At 32.9% G+C, this 22032-nt stretch overlaps 2 protein-coding genes and 1 non-coding gene across 3 annotated transcripts; 1 reads left to right on the top strand and 2 right to left on the bottom strand.

The window, feature by feature from the left end:
• The first annotated feature begins 634 nt into the window (after nt 1–634).
• On the top strand, nt 635–4086 carry LOC130635910 (uncharacterized). The gene is made up of 5 exons (XM_057445435.1): nt 635–1028; nt 1370–1582; nt 1769–2003; nt 2797–2978; nt 3629–4086. The coding sequence occupies exons 1-5, from the start codon at nt 958–960 to the stop codon at nt 3852–3854; spliced, it is 927 nt and encodes a 308-aa protein (XP_057301418.1). The 5' UTR covers nt 635–957; the 3' UTR covers nt 3855–4086.
• Nucleotides 4087–8307: 4221 nt separating this feature from the next.
• Nucleotides 8308–9994, bottom strand: LOC130635911 (GTP-binding protein Rit1-like). Its single transcript, XM_057445436.1, has one exon. It carries the CDS (start codon nt 9626–9628, stop codon nt 8459–8461), a length of 1170 nt encoding a protein of 389 aa, XP_057301419.1. The 5' UTR covers nt 9629–9994; the 3' UTR covers nt 8308–8458.
• Nucleotides 9995–21091: 11097 nt separating this feature from the next.
• Nucleotides 21092–21308, bottom strand: LOC130637053 (small nucleolar RNA U3). The gene has a single exon (XR_008982298.1). It is a non-coding gene; the product is annotated as a small nucleolar RNA U3 (small nucleolar RNA).
• Between the last annotated feature and the right edge of the window lie 724 nt (nt 21309–22032).

Genomic DNA, 22032 nt, shown 5'->3' on the forward strand with positions numbered 1-22032 from the left:
CATAACAACGGAATAAATAGTATTACACTCGTTACGATTTTTTTACAAACGTTTCAGTTTTCTTTATTTAAATGGCCACTTTGTGAGTTGTATCTTCTTCTTTTTCATGTTTCGACTTATCAAATTGTTTAATAAAAACCGATTGTTATTGTTTATATATCCATGGCAATGCGGTTAGTTGTAGGAAGCAAAAAAAAAGAATGATCTATTATATTGCTCCCTATGGTTCAGCGCTGTTCCTTTGTGTCTGCGCTGGACAAACACACCTGTATAATTTTACCTCTGTTTTGTTTTTGACATATTTCTGTTAATTTAAAATTTAATTAATTTTTTTTAATTTTGACGAAAAAAACGGGAGCAAGCACTAATGCACAGGCAGCTAAAAGCTTCACGCCTTATCTATAATGGACTTACAATTTTTTATTATTTCAGTTGCGATATTATTGTCTATTATCACATTTACAAATATTAAAAATTTAATAAAGTAAATTACACTGAAAGCAAAAATTCTTTTTGGAGGTTACTTAAATTTAAAGTATGTTTTCTGAAATTATATAAAGAATATTCCCTAGTTCGCAAGTGTCCTGTTATTTTATATATTGATTTATACCTGTTGGATATTTCAGTCAAATACAGTTAGCAGACGGAAGTTCCTGAAATCTGAGTCGCGTGATTTTTTTAAAGTTTATTGATAAAAAGAAAAAACTGGCATATATATAAAAAAAAAAAATGGAGATTGTAGATTTAAACATAAAACCATAACCGTGACACAAATTACGACGCTGGCAAGTTCACAACACATTTGATAAAAGAATATATAGCATGTTAGAATAAAATTGACCAGTTTTTGACTAATTCATTTTTTTATATTTAGACAAATACATATAGAATAGTAATACCGAAAATGGTGCTAATTTGGTGTTTACCACCCTAAGTGGAGAAAATCATTATGCAAGAATGGTCTTTGGTGTATGTTTACTGTATATCCTAATATTTATTTGCTGTTGCGGAGCTAAAAAGCCTTGTCCGTAAGTACCGTAATGATTTGTTACCGTTTTTGAAAATTATATATCCTTTAACACTTCAACCAAATGTTGGTAAACATTGAACAGAAGCTGCGATAGTTAATTCAGAAGACAGGCTTGCTTGATGGTAAAAGTAAAGGTATTGTAAAAAGTTCTTAATCGAAATGAAGACGCAGTCGTTGGGAAAGATATGTCGCTAATATCTTAAAATTTCGGTTGTTACTTCACTCTTGTTACTTTGAGCTGTAACGTATAAACAGTTATGATTATCTCATTTCGTTCATAGAAACCACAGAATATTTTTTAGTGTAAGTTGCTTAAACAAGAGACATTTCCTTTCGTAGGGCAGCTATTCCAATCGAAGACATTCAGAATGCATTTCTAGCATCTAAGATTGTTTATGAAGATAATCTACAAATCGGAAAAATTATTCCGTATTCTGGATTCCAAATCAAAAACGTGGAGCAAGAATACTTTACCGAAGGCGGCGCTGGAATTAAAGTGTTGTTGGCTGAGAAGGGTTACACAACAATTGTTGCATTTAGGGGCACAGACGGGTAGGTGAATTATCAGCTGATATTCTTCAACGAACGCTGGATACTTAACATGAAGACTTAAGAAAAGCCTTATTCCTAATTAAGGATTAGAACTCCGCATAATAGAGTACATTGATAGTTATCACTTTTTGTATGTTGTCAAAACTATTTTTGTGTGACATGAATTTTTAACCACTATTTTTATAGCCCTGATCAATTAGGCCAGCAGCTGTTTTCATCCCTAAAAAATTTTCATGGTTCGGCAGTAACATTTGGCGGTACAAGGACGAGCGTTAATACCTTTTTCTGGGAAGCTTTTAAGTTACTTCTACCAGGCATACGATCAAAATTACAAGATCAAGCAAGGAAGTATATCATAACAGGACATTCCCTTGGAGGCGCAATGGCAACCATTTTGTCAATATTTATGAAAGACGATGGTGTAAGTAGAGTTATATATACTTATAACCAAGTATTGCCAGAAAAAATCAAAAACAAAAAATAAGAAATAACTTCCCAGAATTGACAGGTTTATGACGTCATCAAAAATCCTTAAACCTTTATATGTACAACAACTCTTAACGATACTTTTTTTGCAGGCCACATATAAGCCGCTTTCTTAAAATTGAGTTGCGATTGATTGCTTAAAAAAAGAATGATTCGGTTTATGTTTATCACCATAGGGTCGAATTTATCCTCCTTCTAAAACAAAGGAAGCATTTACCTCTGGGGTTATGGCGGCCCAGCCATGGAGATGTTTTACCCAACTTTTCCCGGATATTTTTTGGCCCCTATCATTTAGGGTAATACTGTTCGCCGTAATCAGTTGAGCCATTATTTCGATCATCTTAAGCTCCACACAAGAGGGGCGACAGGCATCCAAATTTTAAGAAATTTTGTGTATCCATGGGTTATTGAAACCCATGAAAATTTTAAGAATTATTGATCTTTCCTTTGTTTTTCTCCCTTGGTTAAACAAGATTGTATATAACTAACAATTATTTAAGAAAAATGAAGATAAGTTATCATGGAATTTTAAATGGCATACGTTTTTGCACCTGAAACTTACAAAAAGATGAAAACAAATATAAATTGGCAATTATAACAAGAAAAGATTGCGTACTGTAACTTTTGTTTTCTTACCTATATCTACCGTTGTCCTGAACCTGTAAATGCACCAGGGACTAACTACCACTTGAAAAAAGTGCTAGTTTAGCAGAAAATTTGTTTTATAGGGTAACATGTGGGAAAATCCAGCAAGTTGTTTGATAACCTTTGGTGAGCCAAGAGTTGGAAATGGAGCTTTTGCTAAAAAACACGATGAAATGATTGCTCCATCTCGAAAATTACGATTTGTTAATAATCTAGATCCAGTTCCACATATTCCACTTTGGCCAGCTGCTCAGCACCATTCTAGGTAGTCACTTCTATAACTGAAATTTTCTGATACTGTTTTTTCTGAATTTCTCGTCGTTAAACATCGAAATACGTATATCGCATCTTTACTTGTTGTAATCAAACCTAGATTATAAATTTTACTATTTTGCTCTAAAAAATTTACAATCATTTTTGCAATTGTTAAAAGATCTTGAAGGACGAGTGGTTTATAGCTTACTGTTGATAACCAAGGCTTATTCCGCTTTCATAAACTTGATATCTTTTGGAAACAGTCCCCCAATAGATAATATTTTGTATTATATCAATTAATTTCGCCTCAGCTGTACTGGTAGTGTCTTTCATTGCTCCATTGTTACTCACTTGAGCTCTTAAATTGCAAATCTTAATCGGAGATGTATTCGAATGAATATAACGTATCTGACTAGCAACAGATATCACAAAAATTTGCACAATGCACTGCAAAATTCGCAGTTAGAGACAAATTTAAAACACTAAGACATTCGTGAACGTTCACCTGGAACTTTGTTATCTATTCTAACAAAGCTACTACAGTAGGAAGGTATGTCATTTGAGATGTGAAAAAAATTTACGTAACTAACACATTGGTTATTTTGACTGCAGACTGATAATATAAAGCTCTACTAAAATAACATTTTATTTTTTATTTAGAGAGATTTGGATGACAAAAGGATTGTGGACCAGGAGGGATTACTGGAAAGTGTGCAAAGAAATGGACCCGTTAAGTTGTAGTAATTTATGGACGGTATTTCCGCGCGTAAAGGATCACGAAATGAAAGAATACGAAGATAAAATTATGACACCACCGAAGAAATTTTACGATAAAAATTCCAAAATTTATTATAGATGGCTCAATACGTTGCGTAATTCTTGTTGAAAGTGATAATTTAGGACTAAAAATATATGCACTGGAAGGGTGAAAATCATATACCTCACGGAAGGCAAGGAAAACTTTCTTTCGATTTGCTTGAACAAGTAGCGAAGTCGTCATCAAACTGTTTTACAGTGCAATATAATGCTGTAAATGGTATTGCAACACTCGTATAACGCCATGTAAATAGAGCACCATATTCACTTTCTCACTGCATTTCATGAAGTTATTACAGTAATCAGTTGTGTTATTCCTAACCACTCACTCCTACCATTTTACTAAGTAAAATACTGCATACTACGCACGTCTGGACACTTTTATATAAGCTCCCTGGGGGAAACTTTTTTTTTCTCGTTTTTAAAACATCTGTAACATTGTACTTCCTTATTATTAGTTTTGAAGTTTTAATACATCAAGGTCACAAAATGATTGTAACTAACTCACGATCAATTTTTGAATTTTCACATGAAATTATTTGACCAAAATTGATAAAGCTAAGCAAATTTTCTTGCCATGACAGGGTAACAACATGTTATAACCTGTGTTTTTATTCTTAGCTAAAATTGTGAAAATTGACCTTTTATAAAAGGCATTACATTCGAAATGCTTTATCGCAGTAAACACCGAATGGTTTCGTAACACACCGCTTACCAGCAACCACCCAGATGTGCAACTAGTTTAGAGGCTAGTCACTCAGCTGCTCTCTGTAACAATACCTGCATTTCGTTCAAAATGGTAGCTAAAACGCCAGTTTGTGCTAAAGATATAATAGCGATGCTTGCGATCTGCACGACAGGCGGAAGTTTGATGACTGGAATATGTTTGACCGTCAAACTCGGATATTTTTCCACGGGTTAAGGACTATTTTAGATAAAATCGATTGAATGTTACTCCTGCGATTTTGGCTCAAAAGCCTAAGGCAGGCCTTGGAAAGCAGACCATTTGTAGTATAAATATTTAATTTATAAAACAAGAATAAATGTTAAAAAAGCGACAAAGTTTTTTTTGTTGACTTAAAAAGGAGGAGTGAATTGTGGCACATTGTTTTTAATAATTTGTCATTACCAATGTTTTTGCTTCTTCACATTACTTAAAACCCACTTGATGTTACGAAGAAATTATCCTAAATAATATTTTTGTTACGTATTGATATATTTACGTGACCTTAACAATTACGCGAAATTACAGAAAGCTGTCCACTTATAACTTCACTTTCCATAACTATTCAGATATTACACACGCCTGACCCAGTAAAAAAATATTTTCCTGATTGCTACGTAAATAAATGCATAATATTGATTAACAGAAATTGCTTCGTTACATATAGTCTAGAAATAGTCGCACATATGCAGGAATAACAAACATATCCTGTTTAGTTAGGTAGCTAACCAATTTCGCAATATCTTTATTAATAATTAAACGTTTATCAATCGCTAATCTTTATGTAATTAAATTTGTAAGCAAGGCAACAAAGAATGTAAACAAACAACCCACAAAGCTGTATTATTTGGAAGTGAAAGAATGTACGTCCAAATATTTTGCTGGTTTTTGGCTTTTATGAACTTTTTTTAATCTATTGTTGTTATTTTGTTCTACTTTTTAAGTTATTTTTATTCCCTGGGTGACTAATCCTTAGATCTTAAAAGAACCAAAAATTTCAGGTTCAGGTGTTTATCTTTCTAAAGTGAAGATTTTCGCGGGCTTTGTACATCTAATTGCCTCGCTTATTCTGAGTGCGAAAATTTTAATCCCTTTAACTCAAGTTCTTATATTTTTATAATTATTAATTACAATTAAAAATATTCTGGATTTATTTGATGTAAATATATTAAAGAACACCCATTTCTAAAGGTTTCCTTTATTCTTTTATCTACGTCAAAATAACAAGTCAATATGGATCAACTGACATTTCAAAGGAACTTTGACGTCTAGTAAATGGGCGCTATTATGGCATGCTAGAAAATTTTACGTCAAAAAGAAAGTATTTTTTATATTCTTCAAACATCCACCTTGTATCCTCACAAAACTTGGAAACGGACAGTCCCAATAAATTAAAGGTTTTCCATTAGTCGCTGCACGAAATTATATGCAACGTTTACATCTACCAATGTCGTACGAAGGAAATTTGATTTGGGGGGAGGCTTAAATTTAGTGTCTCTGCGAGGACCAATTGGTTTAGTCAATGAGATATTGAAATTAACACCTTTAGATTGTCGAAAAATTCATCGAAATCCAACAAAATCGTTGTTGTGTATTTTTTTTAAGGAGATCAGGATCGTTATTTTATATTCTTATCCTTGATGGGCCGTGGGCGGGTGGGTGAGGGCGGGTGAGGTAACTTGCCCTTGTTTTATGATTTTGACTAGTACATTTTAATATCAGTTACAACACCGTTTTGTAGCGAAAATTGGCATATTTTAAAGTGCAAGGGTTAGTTAATTAAAATTTAGACTGTTTAAGCCAAATCCTTCCAATGGTTCAAATTCCTAAGTTGATTAACTTTTCTTGGTAGCGTAAACTACTATGCAAAAATAATTCACTCAGATTGTCTATATGTCTACGTACTGAATGGAGTTTTCATTGCGTAAGCAGAAACTTAAAAACCTAATTGGTTAATTACCAAATCATTTATTTCTGTATGGAAAATGCTTGCTATTCCTTATTTTGACTTCTTGTGACAGAAAATCTTATCGCGATTGTAATCAATGCTGTCTTCAGATTAATTAGCAGCAATTAACACTTTTGATTTTTAAATAGGTTTTTTTTATTGATAGCACGGGAGTTGATGTAAATCATCTCTGCATTGAAATAAAGATAGGTTTGATTTAATGTAACATGACCGAGAAAGCATATTTATTTTAAAAATGTGAATAAATGTCTATGCAAATATATATTCATGTAACATCCTTTACTATGAGTCGCTGCTGAAATTGTAACATAGTACGCTTCAATTATAATTATAATTTTGATTTTGCATTAGCTTGTAACCTTGTTATTAGAGTGTTTGTGCCTAACTTCTTAAAACTTTGGCTACTTCTGAGTGGCAACACAAACATCCGATTGTAACGCACTACTAACAAAGAGTTTAACGTACTGTTGTTGCCAAACATTAACCACAGGGAAGAATTTTACTTATGAAAAATAAGGCTAGGATTTTCAACCGCTTTTTTTAACCTGCTTTTCCTAAGACCTTTAAACTATGGAAATTTTGAATTAGCGTCAATATATGACCAGTACACAGTAACGAAATGATTCCATATTCGATAAAGATTTTCCATCGCTGCTCCGCGCCATATGCCAGATAACTAATCGCATGTCAAATGACAAATCCTGTAATGACGTCATTACAGTATCATGTAAGTAATGAATACAGTCTTTGTTTTCACTTTCATGTTCACCTACACTTGCAAAAAATTAAAAAATATTTAAAAAGTGATCCCTGTTGCACTTATTACTGGCAAGGTATCAGTTAACAGGGCTTGCTAAATGTATTTAAGTTCGTCTATGCTGAGTCGATAGTTAAAAGTAACACATGACCACAACGATCTATCGTTGAAGTGAATCTTTTCATTTTAATTGCTTACTGTCACCAAGGTGGAGGATAACTAAGGCAACGCGTGTTTGCTCGATTAAATCTTTTAAATTGTTTAAAATGCTTTTAAATTAATAGTTTAGATGTTAGATAAAGTTTGACTATAAAATTACTTTCTAAATGTCCTCACGAATGACTTAGTGTAAACTGACATTTCAGGATATTGCTCTCTCTCTCTTCCTCTCTGGCTCTCTCTAGCTCCTTTTTGTTGTATGTGATGCGCAGTCCAGGAACACCAACTGCTCCAGCAAATGTGTTTTTCTTCTCTCACATGGTTAGAAAAGATATGAAAAAGTTGTTCTCAAGTTCAGTGTATTATGTAAACGTCATAGCTAACATTCTGTAGCTCAAACATAACATTTATATTGTTGTTTACAGTAGAGGTGGAAACATCTCCTACGCTGTTCAAAAAAGTTAGCGATGAAGTATTTTAAGCTTTTCTTGGTAAACGAGTAAAAAAGAACGAAAAGGTTGTGGAGATGGAAGAATAACACATTTTGATAACATGCGAACAGAAAATGTTTCTGTCTACCTTCTCCTAATTACCAACTTTTTTTTAATCTCTCACAAAAAAAATATACACAATAGCGTCTAATCACTATTTAATTGTATGCGTATATTACTATCTCGAAATTTTAGTATCACATTTCCCATAGCTTATTATGTGTATTGTTAATGTCTTTATTGATTATAAGAAAAGAAGATGCAAAGCCTATGTGTGTTTGTGTTTTATTTGTAGCAGAGGATTAAAGAGGGTTTAAACCCACCACATGAGGCTGAGAGTTTCCCCATTACCTATAAAACCTATTGTGTGGTTGTTTGTTTTTCGTCTGTGGTTTTAAAGACAGATACAGTAAAAGTCATATATAATAATATACTATTTATATTTCTTTTAATTTACACTCTGTATGGTACATATTTCGTTTTTGAATTGTTAAAAAAAAGTTTCATCACGAACGCTTTATTGCATTCGTTTGTCAGCAGTCTCTAAGAAGAGTGATTCCTAGGTTGTCCTTCTTTATGATTCACTCTTTCGTTTGAACATGCCTTTCATTTTTTCCGATATTGACGCCCGGCGAACACTCGATCTGAACGTATGAAATTTCTCCGGTAAAGAAGCCCTACGGCCTAATCTTTGACTGTCCACTCTAGGTGATAATGGAGGTGAAAAGTCTCCGTAATCTCCGTCAACGCCGCTATCGATGCTACTATTTGACGTCACGCTGATAGATCTTGCTTTTTGTAAATTAAATCTGTTCAAGCTTGATGAATGACTTATTAAGGTTGGCGTACCAATTTCCGATATTGAGTTTACTGGTGACACGGATCTCATGAATCTTGGGGTGGATAGAGGTGGTGGCGGTGGGCCGTATATGTCAGCGAAGGGCGTCTTCACAACCGGTTGGCTGTCAGCTCTTTTTCTGAATTTTTTCATTAACATTCTTTGAGGTGTTGGAGAGCAACTCTCCGCCGCCTGACTTATTTCACTGTCACTGAAACTCTCCTTTTTAGTTGGTGATGTAGAGAGTTTTCTTTCTATCAATGCTTTTGAAGTTTTTCGTTGAAGTACTTTTAATTTAGTCAAACTCAATTTTCTTTCGAATTTTCGTTCTTTTAAGACTGGTACCTCGACTTGCGGTGGAGGTGGAATGAACAATGTTAGAAGTTTATGTATAATATCAGCGACACTTTCATAGTCTTTTGCACTTGATTCCGTAAAGTCGGCCACAACGTTGCCTTGATACAAACTTGCAGCATAATGGAGCCCTTCGTCATGCGTCACCTGTCTTTTACTTTCCAAATCATTCTTATTTCCAACGAGTACAATTTTTATTCTTTCCTCCTCTTTTTTCGTCGATATGATACAATCAACAAATTTTTTCGCCCTCACAAAGGATTTACGATCGTCGATTGAATAAACAACAATGAATGCATTGCCTTTGTTTACTGAAAGTTGCCTCATGGCTGGAAAATCATCGCTACCGGCTGTATCGACAAAGAGACAGACGCACATATTTTCTCTATGCTCGATCACGTGAGTCAAATGGTCCTCTGCTGTTGGAGTATGCCGTTGTAGAAAGTTCTTTTCTATAAATTGATGTATTAGCGAAGATTTTCCAACCTTTTCTCCACCAAGAAATGTTATTCGATATTCGAACACGTAGGTACTCTTTCGAACAGCTGTCATGCTCTCTAAAAATTTTCTGTATACCGTTAATGTTTATATATAAAGTACAATTTTCTCTTTAGGAGCCAACGGCGTATGTTATAGCGTTATAAAGTATATGTTTGTTTATTCTTAGAGATGAAACGTTTCCCAAAACCAACAAGTCGTAATGACGTATATTCCTTTTCAATATCCGATGCTCGTTATCAAGCGACCTTCTCTCTTCCCTCTCAAAACACAAACTGATTTCAATGCGGTTGATTGCAGATATTATTTAAGACATTAAATAGCTAGAGATTAGCTATCCTTTTTTAGCATTTATTTTCAACCTATCTATTTTATCAGAAACAGGGGGGTTAAATTGATTATTTTAGAAAGCGTAATTAGTAATTCCTTCGTCGCAATAATATAATTAAACTCAGCATGAGTCGCAGAATGTATTGATTTCCTGAAGGAGTTACCTACTTGAAATTTAAGCATCAACTCTTAAAGAATCTTTGGCATGCTTTTTATATTTAATACCTTTTCTGTATTCTATATAAGATCGTCATATTCCCTCCGTCATTAGTATAGTTATGATATTAATGACATATCAAACAAGTTTTTATTGATAAACGTGCATATTCAAAACAAGCAGATTGTCAAATGGTGTCAATAACAATACATGGAAATCTTAAATAAAAGTATTTTAATCTCGATAAATTTCCTTTAAAAGTTTCATTGATGTTGTTATGATGTAGGTAATTCCAGCATGATTCATCTTTCTATTGTATGATCGAAATTTGCTGGTGTTGTTGTTTTTGTTGTTTTTTGTGGTGCAGTTTTTTCTCCTTACATTTTATTTGATATCCATACTTTTTATGCTTTTTACAGATAATTAAACACTAGTAAATTTTGCGTTTGCAGTATCAAATTTTGCCATAGCCATAATTTACAGACATAACCCAAATTTTCACACTAAACCGCCTTATGTCTAAACCCATTTTTTTGAGGGAATTCAATTAACCTTAAAAAACTATTACTTTAGTACTGGTAAAGAAGTACGAGTCAATCCAGTGAGATCTTTTTATCAGGATTAGAAAGCATTGTTTTAGAATTATAATAATCTATTAAAATCTACAGGCTCTAAACCTGATTTGATTAATAAACATTTATCACATCGAACTGACGGTAAACTGCATAGTATTAGCTGTTGCTTATTGAGCTAACCATCGGCTATTAATCGAAGAAGGCTATGTCCTTATCAATAAGCATTAAGAACATTTAGAGAAAACTTAGAGAAATCTTAGACTTTATGAAAGTAAAGATGAAGAACTTGCTCACTTTTACATATCACTCTGCGTGGATTGTGAGAATTAAATTTTATTCAGTACCGTATTTTTATTTTAGCAATAAAAATTGGCTATCAATTTTACTGGTTTATTTTTTGAGAGAGAAAGTTTTGTTGAAGAAAAGCATCATGATATTCTGCGGTAAATATTTAAAAAAAAATCATCATTGTTGATAATTATAACTTCAGTGAGGATTATAATTAAATTATTTTCTTTAAAAAAAAGCAAAAAAAAAAAATATTTTTGTGTGATTTCCAGGCTGGTAAGTTTCACTGCCAATGACCCTGCTGCATGTTTTTACTTGTCCATAATTCATTGCAATCCCCTTAATGACCTCAATTAAGAAACTCAAACACCACCTATGAACAAATGGCCAGACGCTTCCAATTTCCTGGAGTCATATCAATTTTATGAATGAAAATTCTTTTTACGACATGAAATGAATTAAAGATGTCATCAAAGAACATTGGAAGCCATAAATCTGTAAAAAACAGTTTATAGTCAATTACATTTTTGATGAAAAAGATCTTTAATTTCCTGTGTATTATTATATTTTTTTATTATTTCAGGCAAACTATAGCAACTTGCTCGCTTTAATAAGCTCAGACACACCAAAAAAGAATTTCTATCTTTTTTTCGCAAGTTTATAGCTATTAGTGTTGTTGTTGTCATACACATATAGCGATATATTTTTTAAACAATTTCAAGCATTTTAAGCTTACCTCCCGCGAAATAACAAGTTGAATTTATGTAAAATAACTTAAAAATCTGTCTATGAATATTCTTAATTTTTTTACAAATTCTTCTGAGAAGAACCTTGTGATAAATATGCTAATTAATACGTGACATTGCTAATTAATACATGTCATTTATTTATTAAAAACGTGCTGTTGTAAGGTTTATCAAGGTATGTGTATGTAAGTATGTTTTCACCTACCCAGTTTGATATTTTAAACATATTGACATGAATATTGATATTTAGTTTTCCTAATTTTATTCATATCTGCGATTTTTTCTTATAATGTCATAATTCTGCATAATTAGACATTACCTTCCAAGTCCTATATATCTCGAAAACTAACCAAAATTTTGTCCAAAAGATAAAAAGATTAGTAAATAATTTGAAAACTTTTTTAAACTGGAGGTAAGCATCTAATAACAATAACTATCCGAGCAATACAGTCAGTTATTCTTCTTTGCAGAGTTTTAAAAACAGTATTAAAAAGAACTAGTAGAGACACAAAGGGCTTCATTAAGTCATCGTAAAATAACCACGCTGAAAACACACCATAAACGACTGCATCAAATCTCCTATCAACAAAACGCTATCTATTAGCTACTTAATCATTTACAATATCTTTTCCTTGTTTCTGAACTTTTATAAAAATTAACCTCCACAATCTTCATGTCGTCAATTTAGCAAGCTCCAGTGTTAAGTCATAGGAGGTTGTGCCAACTCCTTATTAGGACATATCTCTGCAGACTTCATTTAACTACGAGCAAAGTTAAAAATACACATCGCAGCAGCTTACATCAAAATCAGATTAATCACATTAAACCCAAAGTTGTTTACTTGTTTAAAAAACACAAAAAGTTTGATAAACTCTCACTGTGTGAAAGTAGAGTAATTAAATGCTTATCCGTACATCAAGTATGTTGATAATAAAATAAAAAATGGCATAAATAACATGACTTTGTCTGCTAATTGGTCATAGAATGTGCAACAAATTTATTCACCCCGCACCCTTAATGCGTCGTGCACCTAAATTCCCTATCCTCTTGCACTATAAATTTTTTGCAGCTATCAGTCTATCAGGATTTTAATCACATTATTTAAGTTAAAGTAGTACAAGTAAGTCCACCTAGGTCCGTGGAAGCAAAAGTATCAAACGATTCCTAGGCCTTGTAACTGTTGGGTCTGAAGTTTGTTGATGTTTCTCTTTGTTTACTAGTTTCTTGTGGTGTTATGAGGACATTGGAATTCATTTTTTTCATTGTAAGATATATTAATTTTGCCAAGTATGGGGACTAACATCTCTTATAATATAGATCTCAAATACGTCCAACATATCAGGAAATAGGAAAGGTATAAGTTGGTTAAAATATGGATTGTGTCCAGTGGAGAATGAATTCTTCTTATCAATGATTAAAAAATAAGGTTGGGTTTTGGAATCAATCTGAGTTTTTTCTATCAAATTCTTAGTTAAAGCGCCCCGTATCGGGACAAATTAAGTCTAGTAACCTTGATAGCCGTCATTGATTAGCTTTGCATTTGATTTGTGTTAATTCCGGGGGTGGCAGCTATACGTATCTACAATTTCCATTACTCATGAAATGACAAAACGTGTCAAATGTTTTTTTGTTTGTCAATAATTCACTTTATTGACTAATTAAATTCGATTTTGTGTTTTATATTTTATTAAAATTAAAATCTTAAAATATAAAAAGAAATCGCTATTCCAATTCATAAGTGAGAAACGCCTGTTCCGGCTGAAGAACATTGCAAGAATTGTTTCTCAAATTTGAATTTCAGTTGTTCTGTTTAAGGCAACAGTATACTATTTTAATCAGCACAACCCACGTTTTAGATCAAGCACCAAAATTGTTAGCTTACCGAAATCTTTTTTACATCTTGGTTAGTAATTATAACAATATCCTGCCCTGATTTTATCTAAACGATGGAGTCGCCTAAGGGCACTTAAAGTGTAAAGAAAATTTAAACAATTTTCCCTCGATATGGAAATTAAAACAACATAACCTTAGCAACAGTCATGAATACAAAATGGTATTGCCTTAGCAACAATAGTTACAAATTTTCAAAGAAAGCAAAACACTGAGATTTTAAGATTTTAAATATTTACACTTGTCAGGGTTTAATGGTGTTTTCTACAATTCGCTTGGACGTCGGTGCCCAATATTAGACAGTCTTATGACTAAAAACTGCAACGTTTTGAACGATTGATGTTTGCTGCGATTGGTTTGGAAGTTAAGTCATTTGTACTTTTTAACAGACAAAATGCAGAAGCTGTTTAAAGAATAAATACTAATTCACAAATATACTTAACGTTGGAGAGTTGCACTAAGAAAACCTCTTAAGTCAACTAGGAATTTAGAGGGAGATCGTTAAATTGATGCTAATTATTTGAGTAAATACCATGCTGGCGCAAATTGTAAAAGTTAGGTTTGCGTTGTTAGGTTTTCGAATTGACCAAGATAGATTAGACAGGTTGTTTTATAAACTTTGTTTTTCTTTTTTTATAAAAAGTCACATACATAACTCAATATACTTTTGCGAAATGAAGGGAAAGTCTTGTACAAGATGCATTACGAGATAAATTAATCATCTCTTCATATGCATGCGTGACATATAGATGTAAATATTTCTTTAAAACTACAAACTATACCGCGATTTAAGATCGCAGCTGGAAAAGGTTCTCTGTATTCCACTGTTTGAGACATCATAAGGATTATTAACGTGAGAAACTGCATTATGGCATCAAGGAAATTAACAAGGAGCTAAAGTCATTAAAAATTAGGCTAATTAAAAGCTTGTAGTATGAAGCATACGTATGCTTGAACCATCATATTTTCTCACAATATTAGTTGTCTGTGCTCTGTTTTGGACGAGGAATTTTTAAAACTAAAAAATATTGTAGGTAAGTTATTATATTTTATATACCGAAAGAGCATGGTTTTTGGTTAGCAGTACCTTATAAACATCACGAGGTTCGCACATGAAGAACGCTGCTACGAAGAAAATGAATTTACAAAGCCAACTACTTAGTTACATTATACTCAAGCAAATAACTTAAGAAAGACCCCAGAGAAGTAGGACGCCCGCTATATAGTATATTTTTTCTCCGTCCCTTTGAGCAAACACTTCGCTTAAGTGGGACATTTTATGGAATGACTTCATATTTTTCCAAGACTGAAGACATTGCAATGATTCGAAATAAACATTTCTTGAGTTCTTTTACGTGAAAAATTAATCATGTCGCCGCTAGGGTCAAAAAAGAAGTTAAAAAATTAAACACATTTATCTATAACCATGTTAACTATATTTTCTTAAGTCTCCTAAAAAACCTATCGATAACTGGGACAAATTGAGCTATTTGATGAAAATCCTCTTATGATGATATTCGCTAAAGCATGACGCCCATAAGTAGTACATTTTTTCTCCGTTCTCCGTGTCCCACTTAATGACAGTATACTGTATTTTTATGAGTGTGTCACATATTTTTTATTCTGTTAAGCAACACAAAATTAAAAGAATCAGTTTAAGCTTGACTGAAAGCTACCAATAACGCGACCAAACAAGAAATCACTGTTATTTATTGATATAATGCACGCATAAAATTTAATTCGTCACGACTTGAACTATAGAAAGAAACAGAAAATGTACATTTTTCCTTCACGTCACGTACGAGAGAATAGTAAGGATTCGTCATCGTCCGAACGTTTCCGTATTTCCTGCTTTAGTAAACTTGACACCTTCTTTGTTAACATTGACTTTTTTATCATTACGTGCCTGTCTAAATGCTTTACGATTTAGATATCTGTGATAAACGACGCTAAAGAAAGTAGCCTGTTAGTTGAGAAATTATTCAAAAACAAAAAAAAAGCAGAACAGTAAAGTAGTGTTTTTGAGTAAAAAATAAAAGCATGTACTTTGATTACACAATTTGAGAAAATTTGGTACCAGCATGGTAGATACTTAAAGAAGCCCTGAAGTTTAATTTAAAATTGCGATGCTTTTGAAAAGCGGGTGCCTCATAAACTGTCATTTACAATTAGTAACAAAATATTTGGTACATCGGTAGTTTTTTAACATTTTTTGAAAGTTGGCAGAGAGCATCAAGTCGCCAATATTTTGCAACAGGGACGCTGCAAAAACTTTAGTATACACGTGGGTATGGTTATCAGCGTTTCGAATGCCCTAGTCATTTTCTAACATACCAGAAGTAGGGATCAGCTATAGGTCCCAATAAGTGCCCAATTATCGCAAAAACTAGTATAATGACGCCAGCAAGTCCGTCGCAAAAATTGAGCAGTTCAAATTATGTGTATTTAACATAGAAGCAGCCGGAATTATTACTTGTAGCAACGGAATTCAATTCAATTATTGTGCCAACTTGTTTTTCTCACTGATTGTGAGATGTCGTACTTGAGGGCAGGGTTATTGAATGGCGTCTTAGAATCTGTTAAAATTTTTTTGATGATGAAGTTAATTGAAACAAGTCTGTTTATTCAGACTCTGTATACAGAATCTAATTTCAAACAACAAAATTCTTAAATAATCACGCTGATTTTAAATTGTTGCCATTTGCAATTACATTGACATTTTAGTATTTAATTTTCAGATTCAATCTGTAATTATTCTTGATAAATGTCTGCCTACAACAATGTCATCTAGAAATATTATTTTCTTTATCGCTTATCAAAAACAAATGTGTATATTGAAAAAAACACAAACATCTAGATTGCGATTACCATTCTGCTGACCCAATTGAAATTAAAAAAAGCTTTTCATTAAATTTAATGAACATGTTTGAACACAAGTCGATATTTTTAAAAATAAGAGTGTAAAAAAAGCATAATTTGTGGTGCTGAGCTCTATGTAAATATCTGTATGTTTTTGTTACGCTATTAGTAATTAAAGTAACAGGAAGTTTAACATTCTTCAGCGGACTCTTCGTTCTCTGTAATTGTAACTTTGTTACATTAGCGCCAGAGATACGTATATATTGTTCTAACTTCCTTGCCTAACACACACACGGATCAGTAGATCGCACCAAACAGACTGACAATACTGAATTTAAACTAAGTCGGAGTGGGGACTCGAACCTAAAATCTTTTGATTACAAGCCGACCTATTTATCATCACACCATCTCTGTCTATTAAGGAAATCATTACTTGACATTTCAATGTCGTCTAAGTACACTTAAGAGCACAACCTCAATCATAATGCTACTAGTAACCTATGGTTTTCTTAAAATAAAGGAATGCTAAATATAGTTATAATCAATATAAGTTGTAAACTAAACCTCCTAAGACACAGGAAGCGCATCTATGATAAGTAATTATCGATTAACTTCGACACCGCTGGGAAATCTAATTTAAAATATGTGCTATAAATAACAGTATAAAGCATACTCATAAAAAAATACAGCTTAGGGCTCCTTACCTAGCGTGTTGCTATAGACATTTTATATTTAGTATCCCAGATCAATAAAGGATGTGTGTATTTACAGACAAGAGTTCTAATAATAGAAATACCACTTAAGACTGATGATCGCAATGTGATTCTGATAAAGTTGTACCATACCATAAAAAGTTGTGATTCAATTTTGTGTCTAATTCTTCTTACCTACTAATCAATTTCTACAAACTGTTTTCTTTCACAGGTCAACCATTTTTATCAACTTTATTTTTAGCTAACTGTGTTAGCAATTTTTATTTTTTATTTTTGTAGAGCACTGGGAATTAGAAAAATGGAATCATTTTTGGTTGACTTTTTGAGTTAGCCATACAATTATTATTATTAGTATTATTCTGAGTATTTTTACAGGATAGCTACTTTAGTGTGAGAAACACTGTTATCAACGTGGGTGTTATGAATGTATACATTGGGTATACACCGGCATTACCTACGCCGCTTCCTCACATGGCATAGGTTGGCCAGTATGTACTAAACATGCTCGTGCTGTGGACCGAACAACTAACCTTGTGATGTCCAAAGCACCACTAGGCTACGCGCCATAAACATAATGAATGTGGCAATTACTTTGAATGCATGTTTGTTTAATACCCATTTTCACTTGGAATTTTGTTGTCTCATAAAGTAATTGCGGGTTAAATTTATTTTTTAAAAAGTGACTAAAATTACTGCAAAGTACAGCCCATAATTTCGTTGAGAAACGTTGGCAGCAAAGAATAATTCAAAGCCATAGCAGATTTTAAAAAATGTCAGGTTTGCGTTTATTTTCCGTTGAGAAATCACAGGACTAGTTATTAATATCAGCCTCTTATTCTAAATCTGCTCATCATGTAAAACAGCTCTATTATTTAAACTGTTTTGGATAAATAACGGGTTTAAAAAATATTGCTCTGTATCCTAAAGGTGATTCTTTAAAAATTTCCGGTTCTGCACCAATTGTACGCATCAACAAGTGTCCTAAAAATTTGATTTTGTGAAAACCTTGCTGAAACATATCAACAATATTGACCGGGGAATAAAACTTAAAATACATTCATAATGTTTGTAGTTTAAAGACGAAATTTCCGTAAAAAATGTCAGTAATACGAATTCTAGAACTCATTATGCTGGTTTCCGTATATATTATAATTGTATACAAAACCCCCGTGCAAATTATTCTATTTTAATAAATGTGAGACATCAATCAGCCTACGTTATGTCATGTAGCTCAATTTCGTAATAACTTTTTATTAACTCGCCACCTCTGTGATTGGTGTTGATTGGACAGTGAATACTATAATAACGATCACATGTTTAATCTAATGAAGAAAAGTATCCGAAATTATATAAAGATTTAACCTTGCCGTTTACCAAATTAGTGTCGAAGATTATTTTCTAAAATATTTTACATACACCGTTTCCAGGAGTAGATGTTCCTTCTCACGATAACCTAGAAAAACATGCTGGAAATAAAAGATATTATAATTCTAACATAAATCATCACATTAATAATTAAAGTTATTTTTATATGTCCCAAAGAGTTTGCAACAAATATTTTAATTGTTGGAACGTACAAGTAAATTGGGGTGGGATTAAATTGGAGAAGGGGGTGTTAGAATGCAATAAAAAGTCATTGGGAGGATTTGTGTAACAATAAAAGAAATATAAAAAACACGTATATTTTTAGGAGATCTGTTTATGTTGAGGGATACTCTGGGTGGGGGAAGGGGATGGTGTTATTAGAATCTGGACATTTTGTTAGGCATTTCTTTTTATTACCATTTTCAGGCTGTGTAAGCTGTTTCACCTATAACACACTCTTAGCCGTTTATTTATACTAGGTTACATTTTTCAGTTGTAATTCTTGTGTCTTGTTTGCTGCTAGTCTGTAAGCTGTAAATATTGTCTCTTCATTCTTTCATGAAATTCACAGTTTATCTCTATTTATACTAAGGGGATCATAACACTTATTACTTTTCTTCCTATTATAACTCCAACATACTACTGCAACAGAGATAAAACTGGGTTACTTTAAACATACTTCTATTCTTTAACCTTAGTCTTGAAATCTTATTTTAGAAGTTGCCACGACAACCGTATTGCTACATTTATTCCCAAAAACACCCTTACTTCATGATTTATAGAGTTGTACCTGTCAGATTCATACTAGTAATAATTTAGAACAAATCCTTTTTTCTTTTCTTGACAAAACTTAAGAGGCATTAAGCAAGCATGATGGTGTCACTATGTGCAAAAGCTAAATCGTTGATATGACCATTGTTTTTAAAATTAAGCACATAAACATACACATTAATAACTGCAAATTTAAACAATTGACCAACAATGATGACGTCATGGCAAAATTGCTGACTTCAATTGCCCAATAATTAGTTTCCTTTATACCAAATGTTCATTAATACAACTTAACGCATTAAAAATTTATTTGGCGCGGTTAAATACCCCGTGATATTTGACACGCAAAAATTGTATCAACTTGGCACTTTTGAAGCAAAGTTCAGAAAAGAAACAAAACGAGAACAGTAAAAAATGCGGAAATGTCAACGCTTTTTTCTGTAGTGTTATCAGAAGCTTGAAATTTGCCCAAAATACCACTATATGCTTAAAGTTCAATTATTCTAGTTCTAGAATGAATTTCAGTTTCTGTCTAATGTTTATCATAACCAATAACTTATCAATAATTTCCTATATAAAGTAAAGTTGTGTTGTGAGTTTCCAGTTTTTAGGATAGTTAACAATATTATAAAAGTTGGTAAAGTCTTTGCAGTGTACGTTTAAGTTTGAGGCCAAATAACTTGGAAACAAGTGGAAATAACTGAGGTCAAATCCAGCGTGAGTAACTAGCTACCACGTGGAACTAAAATAGTAATAATCTTCAAAAGCTGGGTGAACTTATCTGTTTTGGAACAGATGGATTGATGACGTCTTCAAGATACTTTTAAAACCTAAAATCTCTGTACCCATGTGCTAAAAGAACATCATCCTAACAACTTTGTTGATCAACCTTTCAAGTTCTATATAATAGAGGAAACGGCTAAACAAACTTCTTAAAATTAATTTTTGTTTATCTTCAAATGGGTAGGGAATCCTGTGATTAGTATCACAAACTTGTCCATGTTTCAGTATACTATAAGATAGTCTATTTGGTATGCTTAAAAGCTGTGGGAATATGTAAATACAACTGATTTTTTTAGTCTGCTGCTGAATTTTTTAGTCAAGTCAAATAAAGAAATAGTTTTTCCTATGTATTTAATTTTGTTATACCCAAGACTTGATTTAAACCTACATATGTCGTCTAAGGTAAACGTTTAAAAATGAAGTACAGCTTTGTATTCCAGTGATGAAAGAGTCATTAGTTTAATTCCTTATATTTTTTCAGTAAAAGGGAATGTTGCAATTAGAAAAAAAAGCGGGAAGTTATTCTCAATACTTTTTTTTCCTGAGATAAGTCAATATTCGGGAAGTTTCATGCAGGCGAAACATCATGCCCTTAGATTAGAAAGCTACCAGCTCTCATGGTGTTATTGGGTATGTGCTCACATGCCCTCATTACAATGCTCTTGGTTCGTTATGTCCATTGCGTCTTCTCATTTCGAAATCATGATCACACGGCAGCCTTATTTCATCAATGTAGGAAGCGCTTATAAATCGAATGCATGAGTATGGCCAGATATTTTGATGTTGCTAGCAATCCATTTGAGAGAAAGCCCTAGTTAATATTGTAAGTAACCGCGAGAGATATAACGTTATGTTTCACTGATAGAAGTAATTAAAATTACCATGAAGTCACACTATCACTTCTGCATGAGACCTTCAGCAACTCTCCCCTCCCAACAGTTTTCACACATAAAATGAGCTCTCCGATAATTGCCGACGACGGAAAAAGGCTCTATGACAAGGGTGCGAAGGTTTTATATATCACTTGCTTACACAATCTTACTACTCAGCTTGCGTCGCCTCCCTACATGCTTCTCCTGAAGAGAAACTGGAAGGTTCATGAAAGGAAAGGCAACGCAGTTTAGCACCGGTCACCCATCCAAATTTCGCGCTCAGGAGACAACACTGCAGCTCATCATCGCAGTTTTAGTGAGTGCCTTTGTTGAGGAACAAATACGGGACGCGCACTGTAGAAATGATCCTAGTAAGTACGGTCTTAGAGCGTCCGGTTAACCTCGCAAAGGTGGTTAGAAAGGCCTTTGCGTTTACTTGTGGCGCACACTAAAAGATGTTGTTTAAGTAAACAGTGACAAAAAATAGATTTTCCTCGAGATTTTATGTTACTTGACGAATCGCTTATTTTAAGGAAAGGGACACTTTTAATTAGCCACATTTTGGCTAAAAAAACTGAAGTGGATCAGGAAGAAGCTGATGAATGTGAAAGGGAACAGGAAGAGGAAGATGTTGAAGTCAGCGACGTCAGAAAAGAAATGAAAAAAGAAAAAGAAGTACGTCTAACGTGCTGCTACCAAATCCACCAACTCAATTTAATAATGACTTGAGACGTACCAAGCTAAGAAAAATGAAAAAAAGCACTTGAAAATACGCAAAAGGGGCAACATCGAAAAAAAAAGGATTTATTTACAATGCTAATTGAAATCCTTTTGTATGTGGCCTAAATAATGTTTTTTTTGTATTTGTTGCTATAAAAAAAGAGGTTTTATTTAGAATTTACTACAGTGCTTTTGCGATGTCATATCTTTTTCTTTCTGCATCTTTTGATGATGACCCGCAACAGATAAAATTATTGACTTGTTTATCAAATTGGAATAAAAAGTCAAATTCTTCTTTTTCCCCAAATCGAATATCTTCATCAATGTAAAAGTTGTAAAGGAAGCATATGGCGATGATAAGTGAACAAATATTATTCACATCAGTGATA

Source organism: Hydractinia symbiolongicarpus, chromosome 3, assembly GCF_029227915.1.
Source record: "Hydractinia symbiolongicarpus strain clone_291-10 chromosome 3, HSymV2.1, whole genome shotgun sequence".
NCBI lineage: Eukaryota > Metazoa > Cnidaria > Hydrozoa > Anthoathecata > Hydractiniidae > Hydractinia > Hydractinia symbiolongicarpus.

Excerpts from the sequence above, each read along its gene's own strand:
- LOC130635911 (XM_057445436.1), bottom strand. The coding sequence starts at position 9,628 with ATGACAGCTGTTCGAAAGAGTACCTACGTGTTCGAATATCGAATAACA.
- LOC130635910 (XM_057445435.1), top strand. The coding sequence starts at position 958 with ATGGTCTTTGGTGTATGTTTACTGTATATCCTAATATTTATTTGCTGT. Across the intron at positions 1,029-1,369 it reads GGAGCTAAAAAGCCTTGTCC|GGCAGCTATTCCAATCGAAG; the intron begins GTAAGTACCGTA and ends TTCCTTTCGTAG. Across the intron at positions 1,583-1,768 it reads GCATTTAGGGGCACAGACGG|CCCTGATCAATTAGGCCAGC; the intron begins GTAGGTGAATTA and ends CTATTTTTATAG.